Genomic DNA, 11,157 nt, shown 5'->3' with positions numbered 1-11,157 from the left:
GCTCACAAAACCATTTCAACAACAACCAAACAGCAAATGAGAGCAGGTACACGGATTCCACACAAAGACGTAAACACGGAGCGGAACCGACGCATCAGAATCAGCTCTGTCTTTCTCGGCTTTCTCACCCGACGGCCCGTAGACGGACACGCTGTCGGAGCTTAGCGATTCTGATGCGTCCGGTCCGCGCTGTGATTACGTCTTTTTGCGCTGATTCTGAGCTGCAGGTTTTGTCTCTCTCCAACCAAAATTCACCGAGCCAGCAGCAAAAGAAGCAGCAAACTGCCTTCACATTTGATCAATGTCGTCATGAATTTTGCTGTTTTGCTTCCACGACTATTAAAATCACACTCCATGCACAGCTAGCTCTCTCTCTATCTCTCTCTCTATACTTCAAGAACAGTTTCCCGTCTCCAATCTCTGTTTTCTGTATTATTCATTCGCTTATTACCCACCAGTCTACGTTGTTTACAGCGCTGTCGGCTGCTGTCGTTTAATTTTCTTTTTCTTTTTTTCACTTAAATGACCTCGGACAAGAAAGCCTATTTTTTCTGTTGTTCAATACTGAAGAAATTTAAACTTTATATGCAGAACATTGTAGAATATTTTTAAGGTTATCTGCTATAAAAAGCCAGACCAGGAAAATCTCCTTCATGTTTTTCTGTGTTTTATTCTCAGTTACTTTCACACAAAGGCATCTGCTGTGATGTTCACAATTCTGATGAAGTCAGTACTGATAAATGATCAGAATTATAATATTTCTGACTGTCTGAGGCTAAGTTGAATCGAATCGGGACTTTGAAAACCGGAATCGAATGGATTATAGAAATCAGTGATGATACCCAGCCCTTGTGAGCAGCCTAGGCACGACAGAAGTGGATGTAGCTGTAATAGGAAAAGAACTATTGCTAACTTTTCTGTTAAGTTAAGGCCTGATCCTTCTGAAATTCATAGCCAGTGCTCTGACACGGTGTCATCAATCTTTGAATGCTGAAAAAGCACAGTGTATCCAGAAAAACACATTATATTATATAAATTATTATAAAATTTGTGTGCGCCTAACTTTTGTGCCGGTACGCCTAACTTTTTAAAGTTAGGCGTACCGGTACGCCCATGGCAAAAAGTTAGTCTAGAGCCCTGAGAGGACATACAGATGGACTTAAATATGGATATGAAGTGCCTACAGCAAGATGTACAGGTGAGAGTCCTCTCGTAACATTCATTAACGTATTTCTATTTTATTATTATTTCCCATACACTTGATTTAGTAAGCCACTAATACATTACCTGCTTTGCACAAAAATAAAGCGAATCATGTTCTCTTATTCTCAGACATGATGGAACAGCAGCCTCTACATGCTGCGGAGCCTACTGCAACAAAAACGTGCTCTTAATGTCTTTGCAGCTGAGCACACTCTACCAGCAACAGTGACAGCTCACCAGTGGGAGCTGATGGATAAGACTGCTGATGTGCTCTCCCCCTTTGAAGAGCTGACCAGGGACGTGAGCAGGGAGACTGTAACTGCAGCTGATGTGATCCCCGCCATAACAGGTAATTGGTATTTTTATTTCTTACTTATATTGTTTGAAACAAACCATAATACCTCATGAAGTGCATTCATTAAGTCATCCATTCACTCATGAGTCCTCAGACGCGTTCTGTCTCGGGAGGATGATGATGACCAGGGAATAAAAACAATTAAGAGGACTCTGCTGGAGGCTGTGGAGAAGCCCTATGCTGATGTTGAACTGAGCCACTTTTCTAGATACCAGATACAAAGATGGGCAAGTATAGTGAAATTAAAATGTACCTTTTGTACATCATGTTTATATAAAGTAAAGTCATCAACAGACACCAGTATTAAGCCAATTTGTTTTTTACTTCCTTTTTAATTTAGTTTTGGGTAATTTAGTTCTAAAGTTGGATTTTTTTTTAATTGTTTATTAAAAGTATATGTGTAGGCAGTTGCCTAACTGAAGAGCTGCACTATGTGGCTTCTCTTGTCTTATAGTTTTGAATTGTGTGTTACTTTTATCTGTTTCTAGCTTTTTCACAAAGTCAGCCAACCTGTTGTTTGCAAAGGAACAACTTATCCAGGAGGTGGCAAAGACAGAGGGGAAGAGGGCTGTCAGTGCAGTGCCAGAGGAAAATGAGCCAGTGAGCAAGGCACCACATCGTGAAGCATGTAGCAGCCTGGACGTTGCCTTTGAGGAAATCTTGCAAGAGAGGCAGTCACAGAGATGGTCCATGAGTACCACATCAGCAGAAACTCAAGTGCAGACCTACCTCTCAGAAAAAACACACCCCTAAGAAAAGCGACCCACTTCAGTACTGGAAAGAACATGCTAATCAGTTTCCCTCTATGGCTGATGCTGAAACCCAGTATCTCAGTGCCCCCTGTAGCTCTGTGGACAGTGAGAGATATTTTAGTGTCGTTGCAAGCGTCCTTGATGAGAACAGAAACAGGCTCAAACCTGACAAGGTAGAGATGTTAGTTTTCATTAAGAAAAACATACATTTCCTTCTGTGAAACTTACTACTTACTACAAACTTACTACTGTGATGATAGTAAAGATAGTAGTAAGTACTACTCCTTACTACTGATAGTAGTAAGGAGTGCAGTTCCTAAAAGCACATTACTGGCTTTGCAAACACTGTGGCACTTTTATTTTTTTATTTGTTTACATGCTTGCCGGATATTTTAAGTTGAGGTGCTATTTGTTTTTATATTAGACTTTTTTTTTTATATTTACTGTTGCACTAAAGAATTTATGTTATTTATTACTTGATTGTTCAAGCTACCTCACAAAGGTTTATTGTCTGTTAACAGAGTTGTTGAACTTTAAAATAAGGTGAATTAAATAAAAAAAAATTAGGAACATTCAGGATCTGTTTCTTCACTATTCTTTTTTTATGTATTATAAAAGTATCGGATCGGGACTCAGTATCGGTAGACACTCAAAATCAAATGACTCGGACTCAAGGGCAAAAAAAACCATGATCAGGACATCCCTATTTACCAGGGCACTGCCCTGGAACCAGGCCCAGGGAGGATGCCCGAGGACAAGCATCTCCTGACCAGGCCTTAGTCCATGGGGCTGGGCCGCGCACAGCCCGAAAAAGGGACATGGGCCCATCCTTCTGTAGGCCCACCACCCACAGTTGTTGGTAGACGTAAAGCCCATCTTGAACATCCGATGACCTGTATAGTGCACTCTATGTAGTATTTTGTATTTAATTAATTGAAGACTGGGATTTCTAATTAGATGAAAGGTTTTTAAGCAAATCTGAGACCAGAAGTTTTGGTCTAAGTTAACTGATAAATCCGCTTCCCATTTTGCAATAGGAAGTGATATTGATTCATCTGTTTTAGAAAGCATTCTGTATATTTTGGATAGTAATTTGGGGGTTTTAAGAGTAAGAAATTGAACCACACTTGGTGGTGTTTGTAGCTCAACTTGACCCAGTTTAAATTTCTTTTTTACTATGGATTTAATTTGGTGATATTCTAAAAATCTTTTCTTGTTGATCCCATATTTAGCCTAGCGTTGTTTCTGCTTAGCTCACACTCTGCTCTGTATGGATGTATTCAGCTAATGCTAGCTATTGCTGAGACGGCATGAAAGGACAAATTAGTTAGTATTCAGCTGGTTTATTTAATTCAGGAGGAGCAGATGGACGTCTTGCTGGTGTGGTAGAGGCAGAGCTTATGTGGTCCTTTCTGCGAATGTGAGCTGTGAATTTTCTGTGACCCGGAGGACTGTGTTTGCCGCACTCTACTGGCGGCCTTGACCCTTTTCCTCCCACCTGTCCCTTTGAACTCTCAGGAGCCGCGAGTACTGATATTTGCATGTGCCTTCCAAAAATCAGTAAATAAATTCAGCAATACATGCCTGAGAAGAGCACACGTGATCATGACATGACATGTGATTAAAAAGGGGCGGAGTTGGCAGCATCCGAGCCATAATAATGTGGCTTCTATTTATTCCAAGCAAGTGCATGTATAAAAGAAAACAGCTAACATGTCATTATTATTTCAGCTGTGGACTGTGAAGACCAATAAAAGCTCTCCATTCACTTAAAACAGCCAGATCTAAAGTGTGGTGAAATTAATGTGATCTTATAGGCAGGATTACTGTCATATAGATGAGACAGAAACAGACTGCAGGCTGTCTGACACATATCAGCAGAGAGAGGGCGCCACAGTACTCTCTAGTTTCTACTTTCAATAGAAATGTAGAAATGTTGTTCTACCTTGTTCTAATCTGCTACTGAGTTTCCTTCACACTGCTGGAAACACAGAACACACACCAAGAATGTCTGTTCAACCAATCACATTCATTTCACTTTGATCTGCCACGAACTGCAGCGATTTCCACGTGTCCTTTTCAGGCTGTGGGACGGTAAGCTTTACTCATTCAATGGATCCAGTTTAAAGTTTCACAGCTCTAATGTGCAGCCGTGTTACATCCCCCAGGAGGATACTTTTTTTTCCCTTGTGAAATAATTTCTTGTGTTTTGTCTTTAATTAAAACTACTCATGCTGATAAAGGGGATCAAAGTGAGGGGTTTCATCCCTGCTTTAAACCCTTCCACTTCGATGGCACTGTGTCATTGACTGGAAAGCAATGACATACTGAGAGATACGGGAGGGTCCCAATGTGTGATCTTATCTAATGTATTATCAGTGGGTGACCGTTCCTCCTTTCATGGTAGTATTTTGATCCAGGGAGTTGAAATGAGTTATGTTGAGGCTCCTTTGCATTATGTACACATCAAGTCAAATTTGATTAGTGGCATCTTCTCTGTGGCAGTACGTCCCTCCCTTCCGATAAAAGGGGTGCAGTTTATGGCAAATGATATTGCCGGTGGAAAGGTGCGACCTGTTCCTGAAGTAGCGGCTGATCCAAAATCAAACTTGGAAAAACAATGACCTAGCAACATGTTTTCCATCTATTTTTCCTACTTGTGTTCTCACCAGGGCTCAAACACAGCGTAGAGCTGCAGAGATTGATCTGGCAGATTCCTTGTTGGCTCAGACTTTGGCTGCAGATGACTTGCAAACCCTGACTGAACTTAAAGAATCAGAATCAGAATCAGAACTCAAAGGCAACTCAAAGGATACTACTGAGAAGTGGAAGGATCTCCATCTCTCTGTTGGACTTGCCAGTCACACGTGAAAGCCTTATTGTTGCTCGGAAAGCTGATCCCTCATTGAATCAATGCTTTGCTTCTCTTTCTGAAACATGAGATAAGGCTTATTTTTTTTTGGAGGATGCGCAAATGGACTGCACACCCAAGATTTCAATCAGATGTAGAGGGACAGTGATCTGATGACTGTGACTGAGGACTACTTTGATTGTTATGGCTCTTGGCTATTGTCACTATGTAGTGTCCCTTGCACATGAGCACCCCCTGTCCGGTCATTTGGGAGTTACAAAAATGTACCATAAGATACTCAACCATTTCTTTTGGCCATTAAAGGCTGATGTGGTGAAGTTTTGTCATACTTGTAAAGCATGTCAGATTGCAGGGAAGCCAAATCAGATTGTTCCTAAAGCCACTCTCCATCCTATAGCAGTACTTGGTGAGCCTTTTGAGCATGTCGTTGTGGACTGTGTTGGTCCATTGCTCAAGACAAAGAATGGTAATCGGATTTTGCTGACTGCAATGTGCACTTCAATTTGTTTTCTAGAAGCTGTTCCACTCAGAAGAATATCTGCACCTCTGGTGATTAAAGTGTTAAAAAGTTTTTCACCACTTTTGGTTTGCCAAAAGTAGTTCAGACAGACCAAGGAACCAACTTTCTGTCTAAACTTTTCAAACAGGTCATGCAGACTCTTGGGATTAAGCATGTTGTGTCAAGTGCATACCATCCTGAATCTCAAGGCGCATTAGAGCGCTGGCACCAGACATTCAAGGCAATGTTGCAGAAATACTACTTAGATACTGGAAAAGAGTGAGGTGACGGAGTACCACTGGTGGTGTTTGCTATTCGTGAAGCTAAGCAAGAATCATTTGGGTTCAGCTCAAATGAACTAGTGTTTGGTCATTGTGTTCGGGGACCTTTGAAGTTGCTTAAAGACCAGTTCCTGTCAACAGACAATGTAGTGAAACTAATGTTCTGGATTATGTTTCACATTTCAGCGAGTGCTTCCATAAGGCCTGGTTGGCAGCAGCAGAAGCCCTCTCCTCTGCTCAGGAGAAAATGAAGAGTTAAGAAATAAGAAAGCTGTTCCTCGATCTTTCAATCCAGGTGACAAAAATTTGATTCTTCTGCCAACTGCTAGCATTGTTTGCCTGTTTCTGTGGACCATACCTGGTGGATAAGAGGGTAAATGACACTGACTATGTGATTAAAACACCAGACAGGAAGCATAGATTACGCTTGTGCCATCTCAATATGTTCAAATCTTTTAATTCTAGAACTGATTCTCTCTGTGGTCCTGCAGATAAGTCTGCTGCATCTTCATCAGAACAAATTTCATCTCCAGAATCTCTCTTGTTAAGCTCTTCTTCAGGACTGAGGCTGGGCTTAGATGAAGATGGGCCCAAACTCTGATGCCAGCTACCAGAGTGCCAGAATGCTTAATTCTGAGCTTTAAAACTAGCAAGAAATACACCTTTAAAAACTGCCATCTTGACTCCTCATTCACTATTTTAACTTTATGTTAGTCCCTCCTATCCCCTAGGCTAGCCAGGGGACGTAACAGCCGTCACCTTAGAAATAAACAGCAGCACTGAGAACGCGCTGGACCCTTTACTACGAAAACACAGCTCACTGTCTTTAACAGACTCGTTTTTCTTCCCTGGTTTTTACGGGAATTTCTCCAAAACATGTGTTGATCAGAATTATTGATAGACTGGTATAACAAGCAGGCTTGTTCAAGCTGAACATTTCTGCTGCTGCTGAATCATTTGAGGAATTTATAGCTCTGTAAATGTATTCCTATCACTGCTCAGATACTGTGTCCACACTCATATGTGATTATTAAATGTCAGCTCCCTCCAAAATAAGAGCTTTTTCAAAAACTCCAATTGAGATAACATTATTTCATTTAGAAACTCAGTTTGTTAAAAACTGTTTCTTGGAGCATGACCTTGAATAATTAGAGAAAAAAAATCACTTCATGATGCTCAATGTTTTTAATATTTTATACCGTGAGTACTCTTGGATATCCACTTCTTCACGCATGAAGTATTCACTCTGTCAAATGTGTTTGTATTGTGTCAAACATTTTGATTCTTTTTCACCCTCATGTTGTGTTCTGGTCAAAGTTTGACCTGTTTACAAGTTTGATCTCTGACAAAATGATTCCATGACTTTATCCACAAAGAGGATTTCAACATATAAAACCGTATTAATTTGCATACATTTTTTTTCGTGCTTTACTTAACATTTGTTCACTCCTGGCATCCCTTGTCAAAAATGAACTATCATTAGAAATAGAAACAAGACAATAATACATGTACATAAACAGCAGTCTGCATGAGTACATAGGCATGTGGCCACTTCTATGTGCATCTGTCTGAGTGATTGTGATTGTGTGAAAGAGAACTCTTTAGAGTTCTTTCTTTTGTGTTTTTACCCTTATTTTCTCTTTCCTTCTGGCCCTTAACTTAGAATACACCAATAAAAAGGGTACAGATATCTTAAATGAGTAAATATAAACAAACCAAAGACTACCTGAATTAAGGAAGTAATCAAAACTAATTTAACTAACTAACTAATCAAAACCAGATTACAACACCCCCTGTCTCTCTAGAGCTGTATATTTCTTGAAAATGTATGAATTTCTTTAAAATGCTTTTCCTCATTTAATTTTTTCCATCAGGTCTCTTTTAGCTATTATGGCTTTGATGCATCCAGTTTCTTGTCAAAATATAACTGTTTTCCCCTCTCTGCAATTTAACTTTTGTGTCTCTCCAGTATTTATTTCTGCAAAAATGATGGTTAGAATAATTTTAGGTATCACTTTAAAATGCTGCCTTCTATCTCAGCCTAAAACCATCCCATATCTGTATGCCATTTCTGATTCATATCCACTGGGACTTTGTATGAAGGTAAGGGTGCAAACAGGCATTTATTTGGTGTAATTATTTTTAATGAGGATTTGTTTCTGTGATAATTACATTGCTTTCCTTACTTTTCTTGGCAAGTTATGTTCTGTTTCAATATTTAATGACCCACTTTCACCCCCCCCCCCCCCAGTAATTTGCTGTCTTGTGACCCCATGATAATGTATTATGTACAAATATAAGAGTTAGAGCAGGTTACACAAAGGCATTTCAAACCCTGATTCCAAGTTTTCCCTGTTATTTTTTGTATTTATATCAGTCATTTAATCAGAAATTTTGCATGTCACGAGTAGAATCAAGCCACTAAGGCTACATTTACACTGTAGGTCTTAATGCTCAATACAGATTTTTCTGTCAAATCTGATTTTTTTTTTGTCTGCTTGTTCACACTACAAATAAAATGTGATAGCAAATGTGCTCTAGTGTGAACCCTCAAAGCGGCTGCATGCGCAAAAGAAGACGTCACACACAACGCGCTCTGTTTAGACCCAGACCAAACAGTATTGTTTGACTGATGGCCATTAATATAAAGACTTGTTTCGGACTTTACGTTTCCCAATTTTGCTTTAAGTTATAAAGTTATTTTGTTATTTACATATGGCCGAATAATTATCCTTATTGCTGATTTAGAGAAGAGTGGTGATTCAAAGGATAGTTGCAGATTTCTGTCAGAATCTGCAGATTATACAGTACAAATAAAATGTTCACGTTTCTCCAACGTTGTCTTCCAAACAGTTTCACTCGATGGCCAGGAAGCGTTCGCGATGTCTTATCGGGCGCTTCTCCGGCGCTGATAATTGGCGTCTGTCTTGTGTAAGTGACGTAGAAGACACATTTAATGCGACATGACCATTCAAACAGCAGTCGCTTTCTAAAGATCAAATCAAATCAATTTATTTATATAGCACTTTTCACAGGATAAAAACCACAAAGTCCTTCACAGTAATATAAAAACAGAAATGCATAAAATACATTAATAATCAAACATACAGCACAAATCTAATTAAAAGCCAATCTAAATAAATGAGTCTTAAGCTGCTTTTTAAAAGAATAAATACAATCCAGGCAACGTAATGATGGAGGGAGAGCATTCCACAACCTGGGGGCCACCGCTCTAAAAGATCTATGTCCTCTGGTCTTAAAACGAGTTCATGGGACTACCAACAGCCTTTGATTAGATGATCTCAGGCTGCAAGAGGGAGCGTTGGGTTCTAAAAGATCAGAAATGTAGGCAGTGGCATCACAATTCAAAGCTTTAAAAGTCAGTACCAAGATTTTAAAATGAATTCTAAAATGTACTGGAAGCCAGTGTAATGAACGTAACACTGGTGTAATGTGCTCTCTTTTTCGTGTCTTAGTTAAGAGCCTTGCAGCGGCGTTCTCCAGACGTTGTTGGTCTTTTATTTTTATTTCTAAACCACACCTTCGGCCTTCACATGTCTACAAATATCTCAAAGTCTCATAACACAATTACCTACGGGTGGCTTCCACATTAGCATCTGCTGTACACTGTTCTTTCTACAGCAAAAAATTAAACTTCAAATCTGAGCAAGCACGCTAGCACGCTGCTACAGGAATATGAAATTCACAGAGAAACCCCTGGATCCCCCCACTGAAATGACCGCTGCAGCACCGGGCAAACCTCCACCAGCCCCACTCCTGCTAAACATGTGAAAATAGATTTAAGAGCAACAGGACTTAGTGCCACTGAATCTTTGATTTTATTTATTTTTTGCTGTGTTTTACTTACATCTATTTGAAACAGTGAGTGTAAAAACAAAACATTATTTTATTTTATATGCTGGAATATGCAGAAAATAGATTTAAATGTTAAGCAAATTTCTTCTGTGATTAACAGTCAACAGTCAGTTCAACAGTCAACAGTCAGACTGTTTCTCTTTCTTGGACAAGTAATTAGTAACTAATTACATTTTTCAAGTAACTTGACCAACACTGATGGGCAACTTTGACATGCAGAAAATCAACCCTCTCAGACCTACTTTCAGTTAAAACGTTGACATGTGTATAAATTGAGTAAAGCAGCATGTCTTAAAGCCAATTAACCCATACCTAGTATAATCAAGAAAAATCATTACATGATAGTGAGCTTAGACTTGTTGAAAATGCAGGGTTGTGAACTGAGCTTCAGTGAAACACAACATACTGACATTCACTGTGAAGCTTTGAGTGGAAAAAGACAGAAAAACAACATGTGGATCCTGTAATAATGGGAGCTTCCATCTTTAAAGGACTGAAGAGGAAGAAGTTTACAAGGAATCATTTAGAACAGTTTAAAACATCAACTGATTGAATCCATGAATCTGAAAACGTATTTCTGAGTGAAAGAGACAGACATGTACAGACTGAACTATCTGTTCAACAGTCAGACTGTTTCTCTAACAGGAGACACTCTTTACACTCAACTGAGCACAGACACACTGACGAACCAGAAAAGAGGTAACCAGTGTAGCTGTACCCTAATCGAAACCCAGGATAAAGAGGTTCAGTGAATGTGGTGTTGAAGGTGTGGAGGTGGATCAGAGTGTCAGAGGAGACTCTGTAGAAGGACAGAGTGCCAGCAGGACAGTCCACATACACTGCTACTCTGTTAGAGACAGACGAGGAGGAGGAGGAGGAGGAGGAGGAGGAGATGGGAATAAGAATTTGCTTGTTATTGTGCCAGACACAATGAGGACCACCAGCAGAGCATTCCAGACTCCAGGACTGATTATTACACCCAAACAAACAGTAATTAATATCTAGTAGCTCTCCTTTCCTTCTGATTCTTTTGTAACTCACTGATATATCAACATTTCCTCTCCACTCGACCTCCCAGTAACAGCGACCAGTCAGACCATTTCTACACAGCAGCTGATACCAATCAAATCTGTCTGGATGATCAGGATATGACTGATACTCCTCCGCACGTGTCACCTTCCTGTTGTCGTCAGACAGTTTGAGTTCTCTGTTCACTGTGTTTGTGTCAATTGTGAGTTGACAGGAATCTGATGAGAAAACAAACACAATCCAGCTGCAGTTATTGATCCATCATCTGTTCATTGATTGACACTTTGATG

General features: G+C 39.8%; 1 protein-coding gene across 1 annotated transcript in view; it reads right to left on the bottom strand.

Moving 5' to 3' along the window:
* Positions 1–8,958: 8,958 nt before the first annotated feature.
* The window catches only part of LOC146389483 (uncharacterized), a 46,219-nt gene continuing 44,020 nt past the window's right edge, over positions 8,959–11,157 (bottom strand). The window contains exon 23 of the mRNA XM_084909923.1: positions 8,959–11,085. Coding sequence (XP_084766049.1) covers positions 10,457–11,085 — 629 coding nt within the window. The 3' untranslated portion in view covers positions 8,959–10,456. The remainder of the gene's footprint in view (positions 11,086–11,157) is intronic.

The sequence above is a fragment of the Perissodus microlepis genome, chromosome 3, assembly GCF_051167445.1.
Source record: "Perissodus microlepis isolate ML-2025 ecotype Zambia chromosome 3, ASM5116744v1, whole genome shotgun sequence".
Lineage (NCBI taxonomy): Eukaryota > Metazoa > Chordata > Actinopteri > Cichliformes > Cichlidae > Perissodus > Perissodus microlepis.
This window is presented reverse-complemented; position numbering and strand designations above follow the sequence as displayed.